At 41.4% G+C, this 14,329-nt stretch overlaps 1 protein-coding gene across 1 annotated transcript in view; it reads right to left on the bottom strand.

The window, feature by feature from the left end:
• Nucleotides 1-14,329, bottom strand: part of LOC117055078 (contactin-associated protein-like 4) — a 259,168-nt gene that overhangs the window by 79,402 nt on the left and 165,437 nt on the right. Inside the window, exons 8-9 of the mRNA XM_033164421.1 lie at nt 10,677-10,938; nt 7,003-7,152 (exon numbers count right to left, since the gene is read on the bottom strand). Of these exons, the coding sequence (XP_033020312.1) occupies nt 7,003-7,152; nt 10,677-10,938 (412 nt within the window). The remainder of the gene's footprint in view (nt 1-7,002; nt 7,153-10,676; nt 10,939-14,329) is intronic.

Below are 14,329 nucleotides of genomic sequence, written 5' to 3'. Positions count from 1 at the left end.
CTGACAGCTTTACTGAGCTATCCACTATAACCCCCCAGTCTCATTCTTTGTTTTCTATTCACGGTCAATCAATTTAGGGTTTTGTGTGTTGTGTTGTGTAACTTTGGTGCATTCTGCTTTTAGTCGTCGTCCCCCAGCCTACAAAAATAGCCTTCAGCTATAAAAGGATTTGATTGGCTGCCAACACTACCAGGAATGCACCAGAATAGCACCTGTCAGGAATGAGCCAGCTCCCAGTGAAGGTTTGCAGCCAATGGAAGAAAGCAGCCAGGAACAGAGAGAGTTAACTTTCATGCAGGATTAACAGCAGCTAGTGCCAACTCCTCCACTCCTTGGAATGCTGGGTGATAAGGGAACGGCTGAGAGTGGGCTAGAACCCAGCCAAAGCTCTTGGGAAGTTCAAACAGGCACAAATAGAGATGGAAGTAGTTTGTCAGAAAGGGAGGAGGAGGGAGCTGATCCAATCCCTCCTCGGAGTCAGCTAAGGGGAGGCCTGTTAGACCAGAAACAAAGCAAGAGACAAGACACGAAAGTTCTCCATCTGCTGTAGAAACTGGAAGGAGTCTTCAGAAGGGTCATCTTGATTGATGGTGTCAGAGGCTGTGTTAGAGCTATCTGTTTGTTTTGACAATAAATCATCCTTTTTAATTAACTACGCTTACTGTGTTATCAAGCTGGGAACCTGGACTCCTGACAGCACCACAGCATGCTTCTTACAAAATTCAATTAACAACAACAACAACAACAACAACCCTTTTGGTTTATTACATTGGCTCCAAAATGCTAGGAAATCACAACTGCGAAGGGCCATGCCCTTAACAATTTCATTACGTAGACAATATTGATATGGTGCAGTATCTTATCTTGTGGTTAGCTACAGCTTCAATGCTCCCTCGGAGACGAGTTGCTGTCAGTGGCAGACCTAAGTCCCAAATTTGTTTGATACTGGAATAACCTCAGGGGATCTATGCAACTGAAGCGACCATTCCATATTGCAAGTGGCAACTTCTGGTGTCTAATGCCATTCATGCAGAACGACAGAGTTAAGCCATGTTCACATGAGGAACCATAAAACCATCCCCGCCTTCTCATTATAATTACATTATGCGACTCAGTTGTCTCACCCTTAAAAACAGGGCCACAACTGTGACTCTGTAATAAAATCTACAGTAGCCGTTCATTGTTAATATAATTGCCATCACTGTCACCAGCATCCCGTATTCATCTATTATTTTTAGATACTCCACAGACGTAATATCTGAGCACATCAAAGTATTAACAAAATATATTACAGAAATGAAACTTAATGCCCAAAAGATGCGAGGAAAAAGAAAACAAATTAAGAATTAGATCATAGTGAGCAACATATGAAAATTGGTAACTTTTCATTTTCTGTGTAACGCTATGTTCCACAGTGAAAGTCCTTGGTGAAGTCATCGGTTTGAACTATAAATGTTAATAGGTTATTTGGGATGACAAATGATGCCTTTTACTTCTTTATTTTTGGATATATATTTTTCCCTTACATGGCATTGCTGCCTCAAGACTGATGTACTAAGACATTACTTTGATTTTAATCAAACAGTGTTGCCTCTTGGGTGATATTAGTCAAATGACTTGTTGTCTCAAAATATTAGCAGGCAATAACTTAAGCCTGCATTAATGATGAAACCAGCCTATTCCTTTCAATGAAATCCTTTTCAAGCTGAAGCCTGCTTTTGTAGGCTGAGAGAAATAAGAGCAGAATGCCTAAGTTGTATAACACCAGGAAATATATATATATCTATATGCAAATTGTGCATGACTAATTACAATTAAAATGAAGGGAAAACAAAGAAGAGAGAGACTTTGGGGTCATAGTGGACACTCAATGAAGATGTCGACCCACTGTGTGCAGCAGCTGTGAAGAAGCTGCATTCCAAGGTTGAGGTGTTTAAGAAAGGAACTGAAATTAAAACTACCAATACCATAATGCCAAGACACAATTCTTTGGTACTGCCACAGCCGGAATACTGCACATGGTTCTGGTTGTCTCAGCTCAGAAGGATATTGTGGAGTGGGAGAAGTTGCACAAAATGGCAACCAAAATGATCAAGGGAACTCCCCAATGAGAAAATGTTACAGCACTGGGGACTTGTTCACTTAGAGAAAAGGTAAGAGTTGGAAGGGACCAAAATGGTCATCTAGTCCAACCCCCTGCAGGTAAAGGTAAAAAGGTAAGGGACCCCTGGATGGTTAAGAGCCAGTGGGGCAGCCGCTTTGAGACTCCTTCGGGTAGTGAAAAGCGGGATATCAAATCCAAACTCTTCTACTTCTTCTTCTTAAGTGCAATCAAAGGCGACTATGGGGAACAGCACTCATCTCGCTTTCAGGCCAAGGGAGCCAGCGTTTGTCCACAGACAGCTTTCCGGGTCATGTGGCCAGCATGACTAAACTGCTCTAGCACAACAGAACACCGTGAAGGAAGAAGAGTTTGGATTTGATATCCTGCTTTATCGCTACCCTAAGGAGTCTCAAAGCAGCTAACATTCTTCTTTCCCTTCCTCCCCCACAAGAAACATTCTGTGAGGTGAGTGGGGCTGAGGGACTTCAAAGAAGTGTGACTAGCCCAAGGTCACCCAGCAGCTGCATGTGGAGGAGCAGAGACACAAACCAGGTTTGCCAGATTATGAGTCTACCGCTCTTAACCACTACACCACACTGGCTGCATTCCAAGGCTCACAGTAATGCCATTTACCTTCCCGCCACAGTGGTACCTATTTATCTCCTTGCACTGGCATGCTTTCGAACTGCTGGGTTGGCAGGAGCTGGGGCAGAGAAATGAGTGCTCACCCCATCATGGGGATTCGAACCGCCAACCTTCTGATTGGCAAGCCCAAGAAGCTCAGTGGTTTAGACCACAGCGCCACCCCCGTTCTGGGTCCAACCCCCCTGCAATACTCCATCTCCATTCCATCTTCACTGATACAAGGTGAATTTCTTAGGGATAGTAAAAATTACATGTGGCCAAGTTGGAATACAAGCCCAGTGTCTTTCTCACAGACTCTAAACTCCTATGTGCTTGATGGCATTCACACTGACTTGAAGCATATGGAGACAGCTGTGTCTTACTGGCCTCAGAGAGGATGGAACAGTAATGACATGGTCGCAAGCCATACCTGACCAACTGAAGTACTCAATTATATATCCTCTGATCGGGAACTAGGATGTTTCTTTGCTATTTACAACACCTTTGGAAACTAAATCCTTATTACGCAGGAAGGCCATTGGCATGCAAGAAGCGAACATCGCTTACTACATATTTCTGTTCAGCTTCACTCTCATTTCAAAATGGTCCATTTAGGAGGGAAGCAGAGTTTGATAATGCTTAGAATTTTAGCTTCTTAACTTTTAGTTGTTTTCTAGAGCAAAAATAACGATATAAAAAGATATCGCTCTAAGGTTCCTTCATATACAATAACAACATTTGTCCTAGGATTCTTTTGGCAAAGAATAAATCATTCACCACCATTATTAACAGAACAGATGGTCAGATTTCAGACCAGTGTGCTAAGTTCATATATATCAAAGTGAAAGAAACCATTTAATATGTATGATAGAATTTGATGAATTTGCTGTGTTTTCTCTCGCTTTTATCATTAATCTCCCCTTGCTGCTTACTTTTTAAAATACAGGGTCTGATGTGAAGGCACCTTCTTGTCTCCCACCTCGAGATGCATGACTATGCTGTCTGACCTCAAAACGATAGAGAATTTGAATACTAATTGCATCTATGCAGGGAGGGAGGCACACAAATCTCCACACCTTTTATGTATTCTGTCTTCCAGATTTAAAGCAAATAAAACTAGCTACCACAAACTTGGCATTTTGCAATACCAAACAACAGAAGAAATTCTGGAAAAATAGAACAACTGAGATAATACAGGAAAAACACTGTATCCCATAATACCTGGATTAAAGGTAAAGGGAGGGGAAGAGGGGCACTATCAGCCATTATTTTAGAAAGTTGCAGGGTGCATGACTGGGCTACAAATCGGAAGTGATCAACTTCTGATTTCATGCATTCTTCCCTAACTTTTCCACAACAGTTAGTAGAGATTAGTGCTTGGACTACGCTGTCCAAATTGCTGGTTTGATCCCAAAGCTTTCTCTCAATGAGGCTGGGGTTATGGGTAAGTAATTCAGTTTCCAATGTGCCTGGCATAAATTTTCTGATAAGAGATTTATACTGATCTCCTCAGGTAAGATACCCAGTAGGGCTAAGAATGGGCCACATGATTCAGTTTAGATTTACATTTGGCACATTATACAACAGATCACTTTAGTCAGAGGTGATTCATGGGTTGCCTGATTTGATTCATCCATCTGTGTCCACTCCCCACACCTCACTCATTCCACTATTGGGGAATTAAAAATGGCTATATTTTTTTACCTTTTGGCAGAAATGAATGGAATTTTCTGACATGGTAGTCGCTGCAGAGGGGCTAAAGCCTACCAAGGAATAGTTACGAGGGTTTCTGTGCAGGAACATTAAAAAAAAAAGTAATTCCCAAAACTTTTTTAAAAAACATATTTTTGAAATTAAGCAGATAAAGGTGCATGCAGGGCCTTGCCTTAAGAGGGCATAAATCCTGTCTAATATCAGAAGAATTATTGTATTAGTCTTCTGCAAGGAAAGCCATTACATGTTTTTTTGTTGTTTTTTTTTAGATCCAGACAATTTCCCCCCTTTTTGATTAGGAAATTTTTTAAAATGACTATAACCTTGTTTTTGTCTTTTGACAGAAATGGATGAAATGTGCAGGTATGTTAGCCCTACCAGTGTGAATAAGGCTTGTCAAATTACATGCAAGTAGGTTCAGAGAATTTTGCCCTCGGCATCTTAAAAATGTTCTCCCTCCAAATATATATACAAGGGTCATGGTAGAATTTGATGAAATTCAGAGGCAAGATGACTCCTTCTGAGGGCATGAATCCCAACAAGTGTCATAAGGACAGCTGGAGTTAAAGTGCTGACATTTAGATTATGAGGTGGGCAACAAAATGATAACAAGTCATGAAAACAATGTATTTGGCTGGGGATTGTTGCCCTTCAAGTAGTAGTGGATGGCACAGAGGAGCACGGAAGTGAGGAGGTCAGCATGGTACCAATGCAGAGGCAGGAGCACCTTTCCCAGTAAGCAGCAGTGAGTCAGCTGCTGGGAGGTCAGGTAAACATTACTGTCCCACTACAGCCATATGCTACTGCCATTGAGACCACCTCACACATTTCTTCTCTCCTGGTGCCATCCCTAATCTATCCAGCATTGATCAACCTAGCCCTGTACTCTCAAGCCGCCTCATCAAGCAGCACAAATACCTCTGCTATTGAAGAAAACCATGGATTAAACCACAGACCTAATGCATGCAAGCATGAGTTAAACCCGTCCCCCATCCAAAAGAAAGAAAGAAAGACAAGAAGGCACAACCAAGGCCTCAGCATAGCTTATATCCCTACCCTAAAATACTTCATGCTAGAAATATAAAATGTAAAAATGACAATATGTAGTTTACAGAGACAAATGAATTAGGATATAACAGGTCAAAACGTGGTGCATATGAAGGAAAGGGGTGGAAAGTAACTGGAATTGGAACGAAGTTGAAAAGAGAGAAATATAGGTGACTAAGGAAATACTTTAGGTCATAGGATAGAGACAATAAAGAAGTGTAAAACTGCAAGAACTAATCAGGAGGAAGAATAAAACAGAGGAAGAAAGGGGGGAAGTGCAGGGGGGGAATGATGTGGGAGGGTTGGGTGTTGGGGGTTTTGTTTGCTGGGTGGTTTGTATTGTAAGAAGGTTGAGGTCGATAAAGTTGAAGGTTAAGTTGTAAATTTAATGTATAAGATAAATTTGTGTGGAAAAAACAATAAAAATCATGAATAAAAAATAAATAAATAAATACTTCATGCTAAATTTATAAACTCATGTTCAGTATTATGTGTTGTTCAGTCGTTCAGTCGTGTCCGACTCTTCGTGTTCTCTACATGTCCAGTATACAATCAACAAATTACAATGCTATTATGGACATTTCACAATACGGCGTATAAAATTGGAGGGGAGGATGAAGCCTTAGTACCATTTTGAGTGTTCTGATTCTTTATATATATATAAAAAAGCAACCCAAAAGTTACACCCAGAGGAAATACAGTGAGCTGTGCTTCATTCTCATTTCTTGTTTACAGTGCCCAATGTTGAACATGCACTTCTCCTCTCATAGGAGATGTATGTGCAGCAGGTGTGGAGACAATACATGTATTTCCCAAGAACGGAGACCACACACACATTTTCCAACAAAGAAGCTGGGTGGGCTCAGTTTTTGCTTTCTAAAAAGAGATGGGGTAACAGAGATGAACCTCATTATTGCCTCACTCCATTCTGGTTTAGAATGTCTCAAACCACTCCTAGAGATGCCAGTGACATTTTCATTCATTGTACATGCACATTCTGCTTAGCACAGCATTGACAATATTGTAATATCTTAGGGGAAAGTACTATGGATATTTTTTGCCTGGTTGCTAAGATGGTTTCCCAATAATGCTACTATCAAGTTCAATCCAGGCGATATACAAGCAAAGACAATGGGATCAACCTTAATATGACAACTACAACAATTGGGCAGTAAAGCAGTTAATTTGTACTACGTGAAATGTAGCAGAAATCTCCTTAAAATGCTTTAAGATTCCATCTCTACTTGACTAATAGCCTGAAGATGCAATCACGATATCCACGAAAGTCAACAAGAATTGATAGCTGTTTTCAATTATCCTGTGTAAACCCAGAATTTCAGAAAATACTAATGGCTTGCACGGGAAATGAAGTTGAACTTGTGTTATTTTAAGGAATAACATGGATGTTGCTTGCCAATATTCTGTAACAAAACTCCATTAATGCATTTGCAAAATTCATACCCAAGTCAGCAACCTTTGGCCATAAACAACAGAAGCAACAAAATACATCTTACCTCCAAAGTAGTAAGTGTCTCCTGAAAAAATCTGTATAGGTATTGATGCATGAGAGGAAGATGTTGACTCATTATCTACTACTAGGCTTACGCGGTTTCTTTTAGCTGACAAAGATACAGAATGCCACTGTCCATTATGTAATTCAGCACCTAAAAGAAAGAAAGCATTTGAAAAAAGATTGCGAACAGCAATGTGGATTGGTGTAACATCTCATGGAGGAGTATTAATGCAATATTCTCAATCATCAGAAGCAGATATTTGTAATTTTGAGTCTAATTTACAGTGTGCTTCTTCCGAAGCCCCAGTGAAATATATTCAAGTGTGCATGTATCTGTCAGGTGTTTTGATGTTTTGACTAGCAGAGAACCAAGACAGCAAATTCTAATTGGGTGGAAGCAAAGTGTGAAACTCTTCACCAGACACTGGAGCAAATTAATGCATCATATTCAATGTACTCACTCATAGAATACTGCAAAATGTATTCCATAAGTTCACCATTGCCAATGGGAGTATCAGACAACATATGAATAAATTCACCTGGATTGCCTCTGCCTGGTTTAGCTATGCTTGGGTTCAGCTACAAAGCAGTCACGATGAAACATTGTACGTATGTAATTCTGACCTCTTTGCTAGGATGCCACGATCAATTGGTAGATGGTTCAAACTCACACAAAATTGCCATATCTCTGTTGGATGACCATGTTGCTTCCACCGTTGCAGTTGGCAAAGTCTGGTAAAACTCTATAGCTTAATGAAAATTCTAACAGCACAGACTTTTGGCCTTCTTCAAACTTCAGAGCCATCATTTTTAGCTCAAGTTATATTTGTCTAATTTCTTGCTTTAAAACCTCCATCTTTCCAAACATTTGACGGCCAACTCACAAAAGAGGTTGCATAGGGATCATTAGATAAAAACAACCCTTCTGCAACAGAAGGTCTTGGTTTATTGTAAATTAATCATTCATGGATTAATATGTGCCATTTTCCTCTGTTTTTATGTGGACAAAGAAATCTTTATAAATCTCTGGTAATGAAGTCTCAGAGCTGTGCTCAAAGTAATATGCTCTGATTTAATTATCACATACAGTATGTGTGAAAGCCAGGTCATAAGTCTTTGCCTGTAGGGGGAACAAAACTGTCCAACCATCCATAATTTAATTACTCAATCTCTACTTGCAGACTTGATTTGCTCCAATGAACGTAGCTACAATAAACACTTCAAATGTACAAAGGGGGGAAAGTTCACTGTATGGTTTCATTAGATAACTTTCTGCTGAGGAAAGCAGGAGTCTTATTGAAAGATTTAACATGCTGCAGTTGCCTGAGCAAACATAAACTTACATTTGCAACCGCACAGGGTTTCTGCCTTAGTCACATTAAAATTAACATAAATTCTACTTTAACGTAGCACTTTGATTATTTTTTTTTTGGTTGTTTGGATTTTCAAGTTGTTGAAGAATATTTTACAGATTTTGATTTGTGTTTGTAGTTCGGCAGTTTGTCAGAACAGCGCATCAGAAAGCCAGTTAGAAATGACAGCGCGTTCCACAAACCTGTTAAAGAGACGCTGAACTAAGATTGTGTCATTAACATGCATGTAATTGCACTGTGATTTAAACTGCTCTGGAGGAAGTCAGATACATCACAATAAACTGCACATCAGTGACACTCTTAACGTGGAATTAACATTTTCAGATGGTGAGCTCAGGGAAGCCTGTTAGTCATAAATTGGCACACTCTCTGCATTATTTATTTGAATTGGTTAGCATACATTGAAGCTGATCCTGCTGCTACTAAAATCAATGTCAAAGCCTCCATTCTAGGATGAACGCTCTATGTAAATCATCAGCATGATACCGGATTGCTGCTGGCAACCAGTCAATTATTTCAAATTTTACACTGCTGTTACCGTTCATTATGGAGAGCTGTAAGTAATTGTTGAGATGCAGATCCTGTTTTCTTTTGAAAAGGGGATTTCGTCATGCTTTCTATAAGGCACAGATGTTTTAAATAAGAAGAGAAGCTTAGATCCAGGCAAGAGCTTAATGACAGACAGGGTGCAAGCATTAGGGACTTCTGGTTTTAGGAAGAAATGCCTCATTGATATTTCTAAGACTGAACATCGTTTGTCAAATGTAAGATTGATCTTGCTGGGACCAGAGTCTTGCTCAGGCTTCCAGATCTTCCTAGGCACATCTGATTGGAAACAGAATGCTATTGGAAGCAGAGTGCTAGACTACACGAGTCATCTGCTAGTGTTACAAACATGAGATCAGTGAATAGGGCTAGGGCAGTGGGCTCCATCCTTCTCCTACACTTATTTATCAAAATATTGGAGCCTCTGCATTTGCAGTTATATGGGTGGAGGGCTCTGTCCACACAATAAGAAACCATTGCTACTTATTGTTACCAAACACATTGTCGGAACTCTCCGTGTGTGCAGAGTATGTGTGGTGCTCTATTCAGGTGTTTATACATTTATATCCCATTCTATCCCGTCAGCAGTAAAATAAAATCAGTAGCCAAACCATAATCCAACAGTACCACCAGCTTGTCCCAAATACCCATGTAAAAAGCTGAGTTAAAAAGAAAACACCGGTATGGGGAAGGGGATAAGCCCTACCAGGACTCTTTGAATGTGTGGTCTAGCTGGCTGGATGCAAATTGGGTAGTTCAGCATTCTCCCTTCAGCAGTGGACCAGCAGAAGAGTCTACATTCTGTCTAGTGCATTTTATATACTGCAGTAAGCGCTATAAGAGTGCAGACAGTACACCACACTTTCCTTTTATCCGAATATCTTGTTAAGAACTCAAAGTAGTTGGATAATCAGAAGCTTTGGCAATAAGTGTGCGTGAAGGCCATGCTTAGGAGTCACTTTAAATCTCTGGACTACTTTGGTGAGGTTTGGTGAAGTGGTGTATCTGCTGCCACTTCACAACCTTGCTCCTCGTGCTAGCCAGGGCAGAAAGTGGGAGCACATTGTTTGAGATCCCAATCCGATCCTTCAGTGTATCAGCTCCCAGGGATGTGATGGCAGCAGGATCAGCAATGGATCCAGAAAACCCTGTACTGGTGCAGGTCTGCCCACTCCCAACACCCCAAATGCCCCCTTTTTTTAGAGGTCTGTTTGAGTGGGCATGTTGTCTCACTCCTTGGCAATGGGGTTCCCTACTGCTGGTCCAAGGCTGGGCAGAGGGACAATTTCAACTCACTTGATCCTCTCCATCATGATAGATTTGGGGTTTGGGTTGTTCTGCCCATCCACTCTGGAAGGGCTCCGCCTGAGGATTTCATCAACTTCTGCCAAAAGAAGGAGAGCTATAACCATGTTTAGAGTTCCCATTAGAGTGGATGGGGAACCCATGGCTTTGTTTTACATAGAGCAGAACAGAACACAAATTAAAGATTGGAGCAGACAGCTCAGAGCACAGAAACGGATTGGATTTGTTTTTTAAAGCACATATGCAAGATGAATCTTGGCCCAGTGTAGTATTTATAGAACCCTCTGTGTGAGGGGGTGGGAGAGAGAAAACAGAAAGTGTGTAAACACACACACACACACACACACACACACAAAACAACAACTCCACAAACAATGAAGATATTGGACATCTGGGATGTGACACTTCAGTGTAATCACATCACAATTATTTTTCGCCTGCTTTCTGTTACCTGCAGTGATGTCACTCTGTGTCTTTCCCGGTTTATAGAGGCTCAGTTTAACCTTCCCATCACTCAGATACATGAGGAGGCCACCTGAAGTCTGATATAGTTTACTTGACAGCAAAAGCCCTTCGTTGTTCCAGGTCCGAAACTGAAAACTGATCGAAATTTCATCATGCCCTGATGTGCCAGGCAATGCGAGATAACTATTGGGGTTTAAAAAAGTGACTGGAATAATAGGGGGCTCCGTACAGGTGAAAGATATGTTGCCCTAGAAATAAACAAAATAAACGAAATATCGGGTCAATGCATAGACAAACAAGTTTTCAATGCCCATGTCTATCAATAATTAGATATGAAGTGATAAAATCTGAATCTAGCTGGTTGTTTCATTACAAGATAAAGACGGAATAATGCAAAGCAACAACTCCAAACCTGACAATTACAACCATTACAATGTCTCAGTCAATGGTTTTGCAGGCAAACCCAGGACAAATATAGGGCTGGTTTGAAGAAGATGGAGGCCGTTGTGTAAGTGTTTCAGGTTGAAATAGATAGTCTCTGAGCATATTATTAGAAGACTCTCACAGGTTCTTTGCATCAGCTGGTGGTTTCGTGTGGAAATCCTATATATGTGGCAAGCACCAAATAAAACACAGGCCCACCCTACATTTTGCCAGTTGGTGATAGTGAGGAGTCCTGGGATTAACTAGGATGCTGTTGCTGTCTCCAGACAAGCAGGAAAGTGGAAAGAGCTGCATTCCAGCTCACGGACTAAGGCCATATCTGTACTATACAATGAAAGCATACGGTATCACTTTAAATTGCCATGGCATCAGTCAAAGAACCCTGGAAACTGTAGCTAGTTAGGGGTTCTGAGTGTTGTTGTTGTTGTTGTTCAGTCGTTCAGTCGTGTCCGACTCTTCGTGACCCCATGGACCAGAGCACGCCAGGCACGCCTATCCTTCACTGCCTCTCGCAGTTTGGCCAAACTCATGTTAGTAGCTTTGAGAACACTGTCCAACCACCTCATCCTCTGTCGGCCCCTTCTCCTTGTGCCCTCCATCTTTCCCAACATCAGGGTCTTTTCTAGGGAGTCTTCTCTTCTCATGAGGTGGCCAAAGTACTGGAGCCTCAACTTCAGGATCTGTCCTTCTAGTGAGCACTCAGGGCTGATTTCTTTGAGAATGGATAGGTTTGATCTTCTTGCAGTCCATGGGACTCTCAAGAGTCGCCTCCAGCACCATAATTCAAAAGCATCAATTCTTCGGCGATCAGCCTTCTTGATGGTCCAGCTCTCACTTCCGTACATTACTACTGGGAAAACCATAGCTTTAGCTATACGGACCTTCTGAGTGTTGTTAGGAGATCCCTATTCCCCTCACAGAGATACAATATTCATAGCAGTTTAACCATCAGTACCTGCTCCCAGGGAATTCTGGGGATTATAGTTCTCTGAGTGGACCTGGGATTTTCCTAACAACCCTCAGCCCCCTTAAACTAATTCCTAAGATTCTTTGTCTGAAGCCATGACTGTTAAAGAGCATCTTAGTGCTTTAAATATATAATGCAGATGGCGCCTGAGATAAGAGGGCCCTTGAAGTGCAGATCTTTTGGGGGCAGCCATGAAGGTATAACCCTCTTTGATTTTGTGTTCTGGAATATATTTTCCGGAGGGAGAAAGTGAGTGAGCACCTTTCAAAATGTTAAAGACGATGCATGAAACACCAGCAAGAGGAGGCAATTTTCAGTTGTTTCCACATAGGCACAACAATTGAAGGATCCCCTGAATCTCGTTGATGTGGATAATAGACTGGCACAGAAGAAGGTCTGTTTTGCCTCTCTTGTACTTTGAGGATAACAACAACATATAATAGTTCTCATGGTGGGGGGGGCAGGGCACATAGATCCACAGCTGCCGAAAGGGATTCTAAATAAATGAGGAACTATTCTCAGAGAAAGTACTGAAAACAATAAAACTGATTAAGACTGGGGTTTTTAGCTGTTCATTGTAACCGCAGCCAACGTGACCCAGACACAATCCAATCCAAATGTTCCGGGTAACTCCTTCATCCTCATTTCCAACTGTAATTAAGCTGCAAATCCTTGTCCCCTTTTTTATGCCAAACATATTCCTCTGCTTTCCTTTGGACCACATCAGCAAGGCCAAGAGTGGTTTGACTTCACCCCCAGAAGCACATTCCATTGTCTCTCAAGACTGATGGAAGCCAGCAACAACAAGGTCAACACAAAACAAGACACACCATTCAGACCATTATGAATTACATCAATCTTGTCTCCATCCCATATTTATGTTACTTTGAAATGATGGAAGAACTGGGTCAGTTTCTGCCATTTGTTCCATGCCCTCCTCTCCTTGCAGTTCCTGCATACAGAGAGTCAATACTGCTAGCTTCTCCAATGTGATTTACATCTTAATCCATAACCCAGTTAAAAAAGGGTATTTAAATGTAAGCCACTTTCATGCAACTGGAGGTAATGGAGCACAGTTGTCTTGGCTTGGAACCCAATATATGTTAAGAAAGTTCATGGCAGGAAAGTTTCCTGAGCTGTGGCCCTATGCCAAAGCCTCTCTGGGGTGTTGGGACTCATGTCCACAATGGGAGATGAAGTGTAGAGGGCTCTGAGGGAGTGCAATCAGCTGAAGTCATATTTTCTTCCTAAAATCATTTAACTTCAGGAAGTTCACAGAAATGACATTTCTCACCTCCTCCTTCTCCCAGCAAACCAAGAAACCCAATTGTTCAGAAGGGCCTCCTGATCTGCAGGATACTTGAAATGCAGTCAAACCAACAATTCATGTTTTGCTAGAAAGGCAAATGACAGGAGCTGAAGTTCACAGTTTTCTTGCAAACTTCCTAGAGAGAACTCTGTGAGAGACACCCCCACTTTGCCCTGACAGGGGGAGTGCATAGCTATATTTTCTCCTATCTGCCTGGGCAAAACATATTCATATCTTTCCATCTCTTTCCGCTCTACCAGCAATGCGACAACATCTACAGAGCCTGCCTGAACAAAGCCGCTGTATCTGTAACTCTTCAACAAGTATTCTGAGTGAGTAAATGCTTCCCCCCCTACCTTTTACAATACTATTTTGTTTGTGCCTTGAAGCATCCTGGATTACTTAAACTAAATTATACACGACAAAGCTATCTTTAGCCATCTCACCCCTTGCTTTTTCCTGTAAGACCAATTGCAGTCGTTAACAGTCGCCAACAGGTTTCCAACACCTATCAGCCAATCACCCATTCCCACCACCCTTCTGAGTAATACTCCTCCCTACTCTCTCACTATATATAAGGGTCTGGTGACTTCTGTTTCAGTGTATCCAAAGAAGTGTGCATGCACACGAAAGTTCATACCAAGAACAAACTTAGTTGGTCTCTAAGGTGCTACTGCTCTGGTTCACCAGAAGTGGCTTTGTCATGCTGGCCACATGACCCAGAAGCTGTCTGCGGACAAACGCTGGCTCCCTCGGCCTATAGAGCGAGATGAGCGCCGCAACCCCAGAGTCAGACACGACTGGACCTGATGGTCAGGGGTCCCTTTACCTTTACCTTTAAGGTGCTACTGGAAATAATTTTTTTTATTTTTTATTTTGTTTTTCCTTAAACTAAAACACTAAAACTACACTAAAACTA

The sequence above is a fragment of the Lacerta agilis genome, chromosome 11 (genome assembly GCF_009819535.1).
Source record: "Lacerta agilis isolate rLacAgi1 chromosome 11, rLacAgi1.pri, whole genome shotgun sequence".
In the NCBI taxonomy this organism is placed as follows: Eukaryota; Metazoa; Chordata; class Lepidosauria; order Squamata; family Lacertidae; genus Lacerta; species Lacerta agilis.
Note: the sequence above shows the minus strand (reverse complement) of the source record. Positions and strands in the feature narration are given on the sequence as shown.